Source organism: Anser cygnoides, chromosome 3 (assembly GCF_040182565.1).
Source record: "Anser cygnoides isolate HZ-2024a breed goose chromosome 3, Taihu_goose_T2T_genome, whole genome shotgun sequence".
Classification (NCBI taxonomy): domain Eukaryota; kingdom Metazoa; phylum Chordata; class Aves; order Anseriformes; family Anatidae; genus Anser; species Anser cygnoides.
The window spans coordinates 68,753,435-68,769,517 of NC_089875.1; the positions used below are offsets into that span (position 1 = coordinate 68,753,435).

Sequence of the window (16,083 nt, forward strand, 5' to 3'; positions counted from 1 at the left end):
ATGTGCAAGTGTGATCTATGGCATTTGTAAGTTACTGTTTTATCATATGAATATCACAGCTGCAAGACTTGCTGTCTGGTATCTGAAACTGCTGTTGCTACAACAGCTGTATTAAAAGGAGTAATATTGGCTTGTCAGACAGAATGTCTTTGGCAGAGAATCCTTCATATGAGCGGTAGCTACAAAACTGCTTAAAACAGACCTTTGCAACTTGTCAGCCAATTATTTGTAATAATGAGTTCACGCAGTTAGCGTAGTGATTGTGATTCTCCATTGAAACATTTAATGGTGCCACATGCAATATCAAGAACAATAAATGCAAATAAATGCCTCGAAAGACAAAAGTCTGACTGGAACTGAAGGTAACTGAAAAGGCTGTGAGTCCACATAAAATGTTTTCTGGAAGACAAGGTAAGAAGCTAATGAAAGCTAATTAGGTTCAGAAAATTAAAGGATTAAAAACACTTTCTAAGGTTACCATCTGGTATTGAGCAGTGAATGTAATCTGGATAAACAAAGTTGTTTTTATATGATGTATATATATGACATCTATATTTAAAATGATCAGGATTGAGATAAGGATGATTAGGATGATGTATTAAGCTTAGTTAGGAATGGGAAGTTAGGAATTCGTAGCTGGGAAGTTTCATGTAGTCTGTCAGTTGCCATCCGTTGCTCTGATGCTCTGTATATTTACCTTCTCTGAAAAGTCCCCATCAAACTGAAAAAAATGAATATGCCGATTTTGTCCTGTCCAGAAGATCAGTAACGGCTTTCACTGAAGAAATGGCTTGTGTTCTTCTGATAGAAAAGCCACTGTTATTCTTGATTGGATTGTGAGTGTTTTCAAGCTGAACTAGAGGTGACCACTGTTGTGGGTTCTCCATCATAGCAAGATGTGAATCAATTGGGAGAGCAAGAGAAGACAGGTTTCTAACAGCAATTTTCCATATTATTTCTGTGTTATCTAGTCACTTCCAAAGGCAAAACACTCAATAGTCATCCTCACAACAAATTATTTTATGGACAAAGGAAATGATTAACGTTTATTTGTACTTGAACAATGCAATTGATGAGACATGAACAATTCAGCAAAGCTAGAGTGTCAGCTTTCAGGAAAGGAATTCTGATGTGGGTTAGAAACTGAATGAAGAAAAGTGAAAAGTTAATGAATTAGTTGGGAGAGGAGGAACAGAAATTTATAGCAAATCTACAGCAGAAAAAAAAAAAAAGCCTAAATGTTGAATGCTGGAAAAGTGATATAAAACTGGGAGCAGAGCTTTATAAAGAGATGTACTGAGCAAAGTAGATCAAGAGTGCTGATTGCCATGGCAGTTTAAGGCAGGAAGCACTCTTTTTTTAATATGAAATGTGAAGTTCTGAAATAAGCTTTAAATCTGAACAAGGGTAGTTTGTCTTTTATTATTAAAAGGCATGGCAGAGAGGAAGAGGACATGTATAAATAGTGTTTGTGCTAGACTCTTCCAAAATCCTGCCCCCAATTAAATGCGAGAAAAGGTGTTTTCAGCTGGCTTCTCAGAGCCAGGTTTTGGAGTTTTTCTTGAGGGGTGGGGGATTTTTGTTTGTTTGGGTTTGGAGCAGGTTGACTGCCGCTAACACTGAATTATACAAGTCGTGGTAGGGAATTTTATTCTAACGCCTTCTTATTTTTGCACGGATGGCAGAACTGTAGACTTCTATTCATAACTTTTCATTTCCTGTTATTTTCACTTTTCTTTGGGGCCTTGATTAAAACTAGTCTGTGCTGGTACTTATCACTTGCCCTGGTCTGTTGTGCTGTGTTCCCTCTTGCTTTTGTAGCCCCTGGAAATTGATTAATTAAACCTTTAGTGCATAAAGTAATAGGAAACGTGATTTGTTTAATTTATTCATTGCTGTATCGTCAGAGACATGTAGGTCTGTGCTGTACTCAGATAGATAACTTTTATCAGAAATGATCACATTAGCAAGTAGTTTTAAACAGTGACAGTGGAAATTACCTTTAAACACTTGCCATGTCTAATAGCAATATTCAAAACTGTGCATGGTCATGCTACTAGTTGCCTCTCCCTTCCGCACACCCCTCTTCCTTGTGGGTGCATACACACAAGCTTACTGTTCATAAACCCCATTACTTTACTGCACAGTGCCAGTTCCACAAGCTTCGATTCCCCTTTAGAGTACCATTAATGTAAGTGTCACAGGGCAGACAGCCATAAGGGAAGGGTTGTAAAAACTCTGCCAGTAAAGTCCTGAAGAAATTCAGTATATTTCCATGGAGCAATGCTACAGGAATCTGATATAAACAAAGCAGACAAAGAATCAGAGTATCTTACTCTCACCAGCCCATTCATTTTGATTATTTTAAACATCAGTAGGCCCAGTATCACTAGGTCCAGATGTTTAAAAACTGTGTATCAGATCATGAATGAAGTGTCTGAAGGTGTGCCCTGTTTTTCATTGCAGCAGCTGTCAGATTTCAGTGCATACTGTAAAGCATGATCTTCCCATGGGCTATTTCAGTGGTCTCTGCTTATTCTCTGCTGCTCTCCAGAGCCAGATGGGGTTGTCTCCTCTTCATCTTGTTTCTCTCTGCATTTTGGTCTCCACCTGGCTCTTGGCTCCTCCTGCTCCCTCTGCTGTTGTTTCCATTCATCTCGGTGTCCTCTCGCTTCACCATTTCCCCAGTAGCCGTCACGACTCTGACCTAATGATGAGCTTTCAACGGGGGGGCTGGTCCTGTTGTCATGAGATTAGATTTTATGGTGGTATTGAACACTGTTTTTTTTACTGGGCAGAGTACTTGGTGGGGTTTCATGGACAATGACTTGGATGTGGAGACCAGATGAACCTCGCAGAGAAAAGCAGGGATCTTGTATTAAGAGCTGTTTCATATTAGCGTTATTTCAGTTGCTCTGATCCTTCTCACACAATGAACGATCAGCCACAGTAACCTGACTTTTCCTACTCTCGTTCCCGGTCTTCAGCCAGGTGATGATGTGCATGTGCCTCCCATACAAATGGATGCATCTCCTGTACTGGCAGAAGCGAAGTAGCCGGGAGATCAGCGTACGTTAATGCTGACACCGCGTATGACTAGGCAAATAGACAAAATTAATGTTCTCAGACTAATAGCTCTCGGGTCTATAACTCTTCATTATCTCACTTGTTACAGTATACAAACCATTTGTGTTCTGTCTGACATTACAGCATAGAAATTTTTATATTCCCTGTAGTACTGTAAAATTGAGTAACCACTTTTGTTGTTAGTCTACGCACCGCAGTTGCTGATGGTATGAATTCACTGTCTGCCACCTCCTGCTAAGTCAGCATCCCTAGAAATCACCTCACCAGGTAATTGCTGGTATCGGTCAGTCTTTGGAGAGGGCAGCTCAGCTGAGCAGAAAGCAACCAGCTGGGCAATGATTAGGCAAGGGCAGCGGTTACGCATTCATTGTCACAGCTGAAAAACTCACCAGCTGTTAGCACTCGCCTAGAAGATTCTCCTGACACCGAGGAATAAAACAGACATCAAAAACTACTGCGCAGCCCGGCTAGCTGATTTAAGTTCCTTTTTGTGCCGCCTCCAGCTGTTGAGACATTGTGTGAGAGATGCTTAACCAGATGATCGTAATTTTCCTTTCTTCTTGTGGAAAAGTCAGGGCTCCAGCCGTTCTGCCTGCCTGGGTTATGCTGCTTGGGGGCAGATAGGGACCACAGAGGAGTGCAAAAAGTTAATTGTAATTTTCTGGAAGTTGGGCTGGAAGGTGTTTCCTGCTTGCTCCTGGGGCTAGCAGTGCACAGCTACAGAGCTCTCCCCGTCACAGGGCTCCCCGTTCACCTTTGCAGGCAGGGTGCTGTCCCGGCAGCTCCGGCCACTGGGCTGGGGTGGGTGAGTTCCGTACCAGTGGCTTAGGCAAGCCCAGGGTTTTGTTGTTCCTGTCTTCCTTCTGTAAAATAGGGGTGCAGCTGATTCACGGTATGGGGAAAACAGAAATATATTTAATATTTTTGAGGTGTTAACAAATAAATCATCAATTTCACTGCTTGTGAAGGCAGGCCCTTACACCAAGGTGCCATACTTTATATACCCTTGGGAAGAGGGGTGAAGGAAATTGGGAGTTTTGTTTTTTTTTTTTTTAGTTAAAATACTAGCTTATTTTTACGTTGAGGTGCATGTGTCACAAAGTATATTTAGAACATATTAATTGTTTGGTCATGAGTCCATCTCTCTGCCTAGTAAATGCTGAAAGCAATTAAGTTTTATTTAGCATTTTGGCATATTTTGTGCCATCTTTGGCTCTATTTCAAGTTAATCTTTTAAATATATTTTGTTTAAAATGAGAAATAGTTATTGAGCATGTAAATGAAAACTTGACTCTTTACTGACCCCTTTTCACTTGTTCCAAGGAGGCTTAGTTGACTTAATTAAATCAAAATATTATTCTGAAGGACTGGTAGTGGCAGATAAGAAATTGACTGAAGGCTTTTACAATGTATAAACAATTTATTAGCAATACCATGACGAGACATTATGTAGCTATATTGGCTTTTTATATAAGGAAGGCATTTATTTGTACAGGAAAAAAAAAAAAGAGCCTTACATAGAAATAATGACTAATTTTGGCAAAATAAGATGTGCCCTTGAAGATTTTTCTCACTGGACTGAAATATTGGAGAGAAAATAATAAAATTGACATATATTATATCTGAGATAGAAATGTTAGACATATTCATAATGCATCGCATATACTTGCTTATTTTTACTAATTCACAACATGTGACATCATCTCTGTGGCTTTGGCTGGGGATGGAAGATTCACGGACTTTGAGGGATCCTTTTCATGTCACAGTTCTGCAGAAGGTTTTTTTCTTTTTTTTTTCCTTTTTAATCTGCTCAATAATTATCTTGCAATATTTTATTAAAATGTCATTGGAAATGTGGTCTGTCCAAAAAAGGACCATTAAAATAAGTTGTGAGCTAGGAAAACCTTATTTTAGAATTAAAGAATTAAAAATATAACATTACCAAGCCTTAAACTCCACTCCTACTTCTTGCTATATATGTAAATGTGCAGAGAGTTATAAAAATTCATCTGATACCTGAGAAAGTAATTGAAATCCTGGGGAGATGTGGGCATCTGGCAAGGGCTAACTGTAGGTGAGGTGGGTCTCTCTGGGCTAACTCTGTAAAGGGAGAGACTCTGTCTTTAGAGTAATCTCCTCTATGAAGTGGTTTAATTCTGTTATCTCCCCGTATTGATCATCAGGGAAACCCTGAAGAGATTTATTTCTGTGAATACCCTCCTTGAGCTTGTACTGTCTCCCATTTGCAGGTCCTCAGTTATGGTCAGTTCTTTGATTGATGTGTCAGTAAGCTGAATTACAGTCTTGGATATGACCCATGTAGCGGAATCTCATGTTGTTATAATTTTAAGGTTAAAACATGGAAAAGCAATCATATTATGCATGCAAAATTGTCTGAGGAATTTCTGCTTAATAGCTATATGATCAAATGGCAGTTCCAGCTTCCTTCATGGAGGAAAAGCAGGGGGAATTTTTTTCATTCCCCAAACAGCTAATAATTTTACTTTATTTCTATTTCTAAGGTGTGCACTCTTGGGGGTTGAGCCTCCAGGAGGAGCATGAAAAGTATCCTAAGGGAACTCTGAGGGGAAGAATGAGAAAAGAGATGCAAAAGCTCTAGGAGAGTTTGTGTGGCCTTTGTGTCACCCTCTCTCTCCCTTTTTCTTGACCTCCATCTGGGAAGGTCGTGGACGTCGGAGGGGTGACTGGTGGGGTGGAGCGAGGTGTGTGAAACGGGCGCTGCGGGTCAGGCTGTGCAAGGTCCGGCTCAGGTGGGTTCCTGTGAAAAGAAGATTAGGTCCAACCAATTCCAGTTGTATTCTCCAGGTAGATGCCCTTAGCACTTCTGGAAGTACCAGGCACGACGCATTTTCTCCAAGTTGAGTGTCGTGACTCCGGTGAATTTAAATGGACTCTTCTTAGTGCTGTGTTCCAATTTTTCTGTCCTAGAGTTTTGCACTTTCACCCACCATCATATTTTAATAGCTTTTATGCAAAAAAAAAGATCAGCATTAGTAAAAAGCCCAAAGGAGCTATAGGGAGTTATTTTCATATTTAATCCTACAACTTTTAACAGTGGCAATTCTCAACACTTCAAATTGTCATTGCTGGGTCTCTTTTATTCTGGCCTTTCACCTTTTCTGCTGGCCAGTTCTGCAGAAGGATGTTGACTCTTAGATTGTGCTTTTGCATCTTGCATTAAATACTGAAATTTTGAAGTCTTACTTTGTCTCCAACTTGTGGACTAGTCCTGGCGCCCTGCAGAAAAGGGTGGAGGATGATAAATTTTCTGCAGAGGGGTGCTCACTGATGACCAGAATTTAGGTGTTTTGACCTGTTGAATCATTTGTGTGGTTTCCCTGAGGATTTGCTATTCATTTCAGGTGAAAATTAGCTGCTGCTTTATATATACTGGGGATATAATGTAATTTTAAAAGAAATCTTGTAAATATTCTTGTGCGTCTGACTTTTGATAAATTAAAAAAAGTTCAAAGTAGTTTTATTTCCTCTGTGGTTCCCTCTCTTTGGACGATATTAATGTTTAGAAGAGCTACTGTTCTCATGTTTTCTGTTCCTGTGTACAAAAGGAACAGCAGTGGTCTACTGGAAAAATACCAAGTTGAGTTACCAGCAGCCCAGGTCAGTCAAGCTCGTATTTCCAGAGAGGGAATTGCAATAGAATTACAAACACTGTGTTTTAGATTCTATGGCACTCAGTGTTCAGTAACAAAGTTCATAAAATAAATGGGAAATACCATAAAATAGTGATGGTCCTGCTTTAATATGCTGTTCTGGTCCAGATTCTTACTTTACATTTCACTTAACTGCATAATACTAGCTATAATAATATAGAAACAAGTGATAAATTTGCATTTTAAGAGTTTTAAGTAGTATAAACAATTTGGTTCTAGACACAATGGTTTGAAGTACATTAAAATAGTGTCCTGCAAACTGACGCTATTTTAACACTGGCCTGAAACTTTAAACCACAAGGTTCATCAGTGTGGCTTCTCCTTCTTCCTTCCTGAGGTGTAGAAGGAATTTTGTTTCCATCTCTGATAACAGTATGTGACTGACACTTAGTAAAGGTTGTAGTGAATATCAGCAGAGGAAAAATGAAAAATACTGGGACATTCAACCATTCTGGAGTGAAAAGAAGCTGAAAGAAATATCTTTTTTTTTTTTTTACTGATATTCCTTTGGTTGAGGCCAGTGATCTGCACATAAATTTGTGTAACTCAGACACAGAGCCCTAAGCAGCCTTCTGAAAATTCCCCAAATGGCCTGATCATTCAGATTCATTCCTGCTGTAGTTTCTTGACATGAGTAATGGGTGACATTGGAAGAAAAACTGTAGGTACTTGAGATGTTATACGTGTTTCTGCTAAAATTTGGGGCAGAAGTAAAATCTTTCACCATAGCCCCAAGCTTGCATCTTAAGACTTCAGGAAGACAGCCCATGACTTCAATAAGAGAGCCCGTATGTTCATAACTGAACAGTAAATAAATAACCATCATGGACTTTATGGTTGAAGAGTAAATAGATACCTAGCATTGACTTTTTTTGACTTTGGAGAATTTTTTGGTCACCCCAATATAATATTGGTGAAGACCTTGAAAAATGTCTTAGCAGAAGCACAGGATTTGTTGTCTCAGGCATGGACAGAAGTCAGTATTTTAATATGCCCAGTTATAAAGATTTACTGAGCTATTCCACATATTTTCTGCATATTATTCTCCCGGATACCTAGTGTCATTTGCCTGTCCCTTATAAATATACTCATTCTATATAATTTTTGACACTGAAGGCTTTTTCCATTTCAGCGTACGCCTTCCTCAACAGCTTCTCTGTTGCTCAAGGTCTGTTTTGTTTTAAAAATATACAAAATTTAGGAAACTCCCTGAGCAATTAAAAAAACAAACAACAACAACAAGAGCACCCTCTTCTGTTTCCTTTTTTTTAAAGCCAAGAGTCTTAAACAAAAAAACAGTCTACTTTCTCGGATCAAAGGGTACGAAATGTCCCTCAGTCTGTATGCTGAGAGCTTTGTTGAGCATCTCCCAGGTTCTAGTAATGTCTCTTCAGGAGCTCATTATTTGCAGAGCCGTGCATGCTGGAATCTCGTTTCAAGTGATGATAAAGTTAAATGGAGCCAGAAGCAATACTGTGGCTACTGTGTTCACCTGTTCGCTTATCTGCTTTGTTCCTTGCAAAGATTAAATATATGAAAGAATATTAGATATTCACAGCTGAGGGGTACATGAAAATTAGCTGAAAACACTGCATTTGAATCATTGGGTTCTACCATCCTTGAAGAAAACTTGTCAGTTTTGACTTTGAATGCCCGTCTGAGACAAATCAAGCAGATATCATTATTTTGCAGATTTTCCAGGTATACATTAACACTTTTTTTCTAACCAGCTCTCCCGAATGAAACCAATAAAAGCTACATTAAAATTGACATGAGCGCAACATAGAGCTTTCTACTTTTATTGTATTAAAGAATGTAAGCTTACTTTCTCAAACCGTCTTAAGCGAGAAAAATCTTCCACACACAGTAAAGCTTGCAGTGATGCTTAAGAACAGTGTTGTATGCATAAAACCTCTCGATAGCTGTGTTTGGAAAGTTTTCTAATTAACAAAACACAGTACATCAAAATGTTCTGACGGAAGATGTTGATACCAGCAGAAGTTCTGGTGGAGCACAGGTAGAAACTTAATACATTTTCTGCCAAGTTTAGTTGATGCGCTGCTGCAGGAACAACTCAACGTTTCCGCTTTGAGATTTATTGAGGAATTTAATAGAAAAAAAAAAGTGGGTTTTTGCAAGTTGCACCAGGACATGGTAACTTTTCAAAACCTTGAAATAGTTTGCCTTTTTTTCTGGTCAGCTTTCTGTACCAGTAACATGTTATGTCATATCTTTTAATCTGAGTAATTTGGGAACAAGCTAAAATATTTTCTTCCAGAACTCATCAGTTAGGCAGAATTTGGGCCAGCGTGGCCCAAAGGTGGTGCCTGCTTCTTGGGTGAGTGACTAGTCTGCAGACATAAGCTCCTCAATCTGTAGGTAAGAGGTTTCCATACTGTTTGTCTGCAGTACTCCCCTTGGTCTAATTTTCTGTAATATTTTGATGCTTTTATGCCACCATCTGGAAAAATTTTGAACCACAGTAGATTGAAGGACAGACACCTTGTAAGCCAGAGGGTTATGTTTCCTCCGCTTCTCACAGAATCGCAGAATCATTTAGGTTGGAAGAGACCTCCAAGATCACCTAGTTCTGTTTCCATCAAATGTAAAAAGGACTCTATTTATTGTAAGATTGCTCTTAAAATGAGACATTCAGATCCAATGAAACTTGTGTTCTGTTTCTGTCGTGTAAAAGTTGGATTGTGTGTGTCTGCAGAACCCTGACTTCATTATCTCGTTGCTTTTGTCTGCAGATTAGAAGCATTGTTCTCCTTTGGAGTTTTGGGCAACCATTTGCGTCAGGGGACTTCCGTGTGTCCCAGACTCATGTACGCTTAGGGTCAGCGAGGGAAGCCCCACCTGATTGCTTTCCTTTTGCTCAGCCAAGTTCTCCCTCAGTGCAGCGCTCAAGTAAGCTTAGTCACTTTGTGCTCTGGGAAAAAGAAAATCAGCAGCATACCTGCAGGGGAATATTTGGCAGACACTACGGTAGTTCAGAAATGGGACAATACAGGAGGTAATATTCTGAGATTCGTTTTGGTGGCACTTCAGTGAGTTTCAAAGGTGCCTTCAGCTCAAGGCCAGGCAGCAAAAGGTGTTGCACAGTCTACAGCCATGGCATTTAAGTAGAACACAAACCTGTTCTTTATTTGGCATCCTTATTCTGTTTTTAAAGTTTCATGACTAGTTTTTATTTTTTTGTGTGTGCGGTAGAAATTTCAAAACAATGTGTTAATATAGCTAGTGGGAAATGACTGGGGTTGTCATTTCTTTGCATTGGTAAAACTTTAATTAGAGATATTTGACTTTCTGAAAAAGGTATTTTAATATCTCTGAGGGCTTCCATCACAATGAACTAAGGGTAGGATTTCTTGGATTTGTTTGTTGGGGGGGCAATGTGAGTGACAGTTTAACTCTGGAAGAATACCCAGTTTTCATAGTTTCGTAAGCGCTAACATGATTCTTGTGACTGCTTATGTGCAAAAGTAAAATTAAATTATATGTGCGTGTATGTCTGTGTCTCTAATGCTGTTTACAGTCTCAAAAATAAGGAAGAGACTCAGCACCTACTAAGTGTATTTGTACCTAACATTCGTGCTAATAATGTGCTTCTCTTATATGTCATTATTCATCCAGATGCTCAGGAGAGTTGCTTCTTTAGTCTATTCCTTTTTTTTTTTAATTTTGTTTAAATAGCAGGGGGGTTCTTAACATTCTGAATATTGCTGCTGGAAATTTCAAGAGGAAAAAAAACCTTTTTTTTTAATGAAACTTTAACAAACTTTTTCTCCTGAATTTTAACCAGCATTAGTTCTAGTGGGGATTTAGCAATAAATGTGCTTTCATCTACTTTCAGCACAAAACCTAAGATTAATTTTACTGTGAAGTGTCTTTAGGTCTTAATTAAAAATGAAGTTATTCATCCTGCTAAGACTGCCCTGACAGACAATGCCTAAATATCCTTCTCCAGTTAAATTTTTGGGTATTAAGAAAGATATACTGCATATAATTTTAAATTAAAACTTGTCTTTTATACATGCAGCATTTTAAGACAGTAAACACTTGCACTGTAGAAGGATGACAGCAGTTAGGACTGGAACTTGTGCTAAATACAGAGAAAGCAGGTGAAGTCTGAGAATGTTTTCATTATGATTTATTTAAATGTGATATCATACTGTGAAATAATGATGCAGTGACGTGTAATGGAGCTATACGTGACCTAAAAGACTGGCTTCCTGCCAGAAGTGGCCTGACAAGCCTAGGCAGAGCCTGGGTTGAAGCATTTTGAGGTCCTGTTGTAAAGTCAGAAGATTGCTGAAAGCATGGTTTCTCACACAGATATTCATTATATTTTAAAATCATTATCTTCTTTTAATAACGGTATATCTATTAAACATTGTATTTTATTAGCACTGCATAAGATACTTATGTTTTCTGTTTTTCTCTTCCCTACCCCTGCCTAGTGGAATCGGTCGAAATTGGCCATGGGCATCTGGTGGCAGCAGCATTTTGGCAGAATTTGGAACTTTGCATCTGGAGTTCGTACACTTGAGCCACCTGTCTGGAAACCCTGTATTTGCTGAAAAGGTTAGATTGTTCAGTTAAAATCATGTTCTAAAAGATAAATCACATTTTAGGAGACTAATATCTCTACAGAGAGATTTGGATTTTCAAAATTGGATTTTTCCAATTGGATTTTTGGAGGAGGCATGGGCCAGAAACATCCAGAAACAAACTTACTGAGCAAATTAATTATCTTTTGAAATTTATGAAAATTTGATGGTTAAAATTTCTTCTATTGAGAGACAACTAAAGCGAGATGAAAGTGTGCTTGTTAAAAATCCTAGCCTATGCTTCTCTTTCAAAGTGGAATCATGCTATAGCAGCAAGGAGCTGGAAATATGTTTATGTAAGCTGCTCCTAAAAGCCTTTATCAAGATAAGAATCAAGAATCAAGACATTGATTCCACAGCCTGCCAAGCCAAGCTGTTCAAGGTCTGGTACACTTGATAAAGAAGAAGAAACTGGAGTAAGCTTTGCATAGAGGTACTCAGAACTATTAATTAAGTTAGGTGTAGGACTCTTTTCAGTCTGCATTTAGACAATAACTGTTAGCAATGTAGCACCAAGATGCAGAAGGCAGTTTGTGTACCACAACAGAAATTCTTTTACTGCTTGATGTAAGCTTATTTCTCTTGTGTCTCAGCAGCTAGTTCTGATCTCTAAGCATACAAGATGTTTAAAATAAAGCTGTCAGTACCTTTTTTTTTTTTACTGCTTCTGGTCTGTGTTTGTCATGATCTTCATTCTCCCAAGTTGCTACCTTTGCTTTTTTTGTGAAAATTAAATTTCAGTTTAAATTATTTCATGTGCTCTGCAGTGAATTGTGCTACTGGATGACCCCATCTGCAGAGCATCTGTACTGTAATTGTTTCCCTGGGCCTCTCATTTGTGGCAAGCTCCTTAATCACGCTGGTGGAAAGCTCAGGGCTGAATTGGTTCCTGCTGGGCAAGTTGGTTGTACGAAGCTTGGTTCCAGCAGTGTTCTTCTTTCTAGGCAAAACAACCTTACAATTCACTTATGCTTCTAAACTAGGTGATGGGTTTAGTATGTAATAACATTTATGATTTGGGTATATGAGGAATATAATGTTGAAGTAGGTGAGCTTAGTTTAGGCAATTAGCGTCTGCGAATTTCAGAATACTATGGAGGGACAAAATATTCTGTATGGCAAGACCTTAACTTTAGAGCTTGCTTCTTTTGTGCTGTTTCATGACCAGCACTTGTCACAGAAACTCCAGTTTTTTTGTAGCTTATTTACATGATGATGTCAGCCTAGAGGATCTTTTTAATAATAATATAATTGCACAGATGCATTCAGACACATAGTATATGTGCTGAAAAATACTATTTTTTATTTTATCGGGACACTTGCACTTTGAAACTTTTGTACTGATGCTGTTGTATTTTGGGGGAACAATGCATGAGTGCTCAGTGTTTTGTATCCTTCCAATAGGTAATGAACATTCGAAAAGTTCTAAATCGACTGGATAAACCAGAAGGCCTTTACCCCAACTATTTGAATCCCAGCAGCGGCCAATGGGGCCAACGTAAGTAGATCACTTCTTCAGTACTATGAACTGTCTTATCAGTATGCTGTTTGCAGTTGTTAGCTTCTTTCAGTCATTGTTACATGTTTTATTCATTCCTCATGTTATATCCAAGTTCTTATACAATACAAAAAAAAAAATAATACACATTAAAATGCAGCAAGTAGAGTTATTATTTTGAAATGTTCTCTTATAAGGTCTTTCAATATGGCTTATGCAAGTGGGGAAACATCTAACTATGTAGCTTTGGAAAGGAATTTGTAGATTATAAAAGCCTTTTATTGAAAAGTCTAAAGTGCTCTCAAAAGTAGGTGCTTAAGGAAACATTATCAGCTCATCTGAATCAAATTTCATGTTTTTAGCCTGGTACAGCTCCACTGAAGATTAGAAAACTTTTTCCAGTTAATACCAGCTGTGATTCCTGTTGAAGTTTAATACTAACAATTAAGGAAGCAAACTAGACAGAACTGTCATGGTGTTAATCCTCTTGGAACCATTATTGGAGACACCAAAATTAGAAGGCAAAGAATATAAAAAAATGCTTGCAGTATTAGAACTTCTCAGCTCAAAAACTCAGGCTCAAGCTCAAGACTGAGCCTGTTCGTGTTATACATTGCCTTCTCTGATCTTTATTCCAGGTTCAAAGCCTAAGCAGTGTGCAAAAACACGTCTGGAGATCCTACTTCTTTCTCCACTTTTCCCATTTACTCGCAGTCCACAACCATCCCATTCATGTTTCCACTTTCAATGTTCCAATGTTCTCTTAAGAAAACAAGCAAGATAAGCTGGCTTAATCTTACAAGAAAAAGGTAGATGAGATGGTGTCTTTGATTATCAGTATTAGAGGTGGTTAGACCACACAAGACAGGGAAAGGACTGGAGAAATTCTTTAATATAACAGTTTGTCTGGTATGCAGCTAAGATGAAGTGAGGTCCTGAATTCTTCATGGGACTGGCTGCAGTCTGTATGGACAAGATAATTTTTGCATAGGCAAAGAACAAGCTTTGTAATTGAACAAAATATATTTTTGAATGTTTTTGTGTCACTCTGTGAACTAAAAAGATGTCCAGAAAGGTTGTGATGCTCAGTTGTGTAGTTCCATCAAGACAAAGGCCATTTCCCTTTGTGCGTTAGAAGTATTCCCTTTGTTTTGGAAAGCCTCATAGTCTGCTACTCTGTGAGGCTTGTTTGAGGTTGTTCTGCTACTGGCCTGTGGCAGCTCAGTGTGTATAAGTGCCTGACTCCAGCTGGCACGTTTGTACAAACTCTCTGATGTCTGTGCCCACTTGTTGCACATGCTGGTTTAGCGTGGCTTTGTAAAACACTAAAGCTTCCCATTGACCCTAAAGCAGTAGGTACCAGGTTTGATTAGAAGGCCACCTCGGTAAAGCTGCGTTCAGCCAGCTTTAGTTACCTTGGCTTCCTTCCTTGGCTTCAGTCAGCCACAAAAATTCAGCTTTTTGGTGGTAGGCTAGATGACAATTTTCCTAATTTGCATCCAATTCCCTTATTTAGTGCAATAGCGCTGAGAGCTCACGTGAGCGGGGCTGAACTGGGACATCCTGGGCCTGGCTTAGTTACACAGTCCTGCAGTTACTCTTTTGGTGGGCTGAATGACAATACATCTTGCTAGTAGCTGACACCATGGCTGACACCAGCTGAAACATGGCTCTGCCATGTTTATTTTAAGGCAGTCAAATACTGATGCTGCCTTGTGGCCTTTGACATTTCCCTATTTTTAATGTAATTCTGTCTTATGTACTCATCTTTCACACTAAATGCCAGTTTCTGTTGGCTTGCACAGTAGAGATTACAGTGTATACTGCCTTTGTTTTCTGTGTAGTATTGACATAGAAATTAGCTTTCTGCACGTGCAAATAATGAACACAATTGTTGATGTGGGTCAGTCCCTAGCATGCTGAACGGCAAAAGCAAATTTGATCTTTACTTGTTGCATCTCTTCCAATTCAATTGTCTCTGTTTGCAGACATTGATTTTTTTTTTTCCATAGTAGGAGATCAGAACATAAAACTTGAATGGTGTTTTATTCAAGATTGCTTTTCTAGTCTGTTTTCAGTTGATTACAACAGCAAAAGAAAGCCTAGACCCATAACTAGTTCAAGACAGAAGTACTCCCTTTCAAGTGTCGAGTGGGGAGGGGGAAGTAGTTTCTGAACATTTCTTCTTTAGCAATGCTGTAACTGTGAAGGACACTGCTGGATCACTGCCACTGTTCCTGTAAATTCATTTAGCCCTTGTTATTTTGACAGTAAACTGACAGTGATTTGCTGCAGCATGCGTCAATTGGATTTGTCTACTGCAATAATGTATATAATAACAGGGCTTATTATTGATGAAACTGTGCTTCTGCTATTTAGTTTGCAAATGTCAGAGGTTTCTATGGTAATTTATTTAGGAAACCGTAAAGGTCATTTAAATGCTGCTGTTCAAAGATCAGCCCTCCATCATAGAAAATGTTCTCATTTTTTTAAGAAGCCTCTTTTCCTTTTAGATCATGAACATTTAATTAAATAAATGGTATATTCTTTCCAGAAATTTAATATATCTCATTCAAAAGAATAGGGGAAAAAAAGCTGTTTATAATCCAGTTTTGATGGCACAATGTATCTGTTAGGCAAAAAGATGGGATACATTTGGAAAAGTAAATTATTTTTGGTATGTCACAGGCTTGAGGAGGAAAAAACACTGTTAATAAAGTTTGAATAGGAAAAAAGTCTATCTTCTGCAGATGCATGGCTTTCCAATTCAGTAGGCAAAAGGAAGTATTCCATGAAGAGAAGATACTAAGGAGTTTAAAATAAATAGATTCTCTGTGTTCTTCTGAATTCCACAACACAGAGGCATAACTCTGAAGTTAAGATCAGTGAGGTGTTGAGAAACTTGAGGTCTGCACCACTAACCCTCCTGCTTCTTGCTTTGTGAGCCTGGATTACCCCAAATGTGTTCTGCTTTTCTCATGCCCAGAACTTTGTGGTATGACTCAACATCTTGCTGCGCAATGTATGTACCCACATCTCCATCCTCGATGTCTCGGATGGTATTATCAAACCCCTTCCGTGCTGTAAAATTGACGGATATAAATGAATAGTCCTGGTAAAGCATTTTGAAATCCTTCCACAGAAGACTCAATATGTGCCAAGTCCCTTAATGTTACCAGGCAGGATCAACTTC

General features: G+C 38.6%; 1 protein-coding gene across 1 annotated transcript in view; it reads left to right on the forward strand.

The window, feature by feature from the left end:
* Positions 1-16,083, forward strand: part of MAN1A1 (mannosidase alpha class 1A member 1) — a 141,572-nt gene that overhangs the window by 101,629 nt on the left and 23,860 nt on the right. Inside the window, exons 6-7 of the mRNA XM_066994361.1 lie at positions 11,243-11,366; positions 12,797-12,890. Of these exons, the coding sequence (XP_066850462.1) occupies positions 11,243-11,366; positions 12,797-12,890 (218 nt within the window). The remainder of the gene's footprint in view (positions 1-11,242; positions 11,367-12,796; positions 12,891-16,083) is intronic.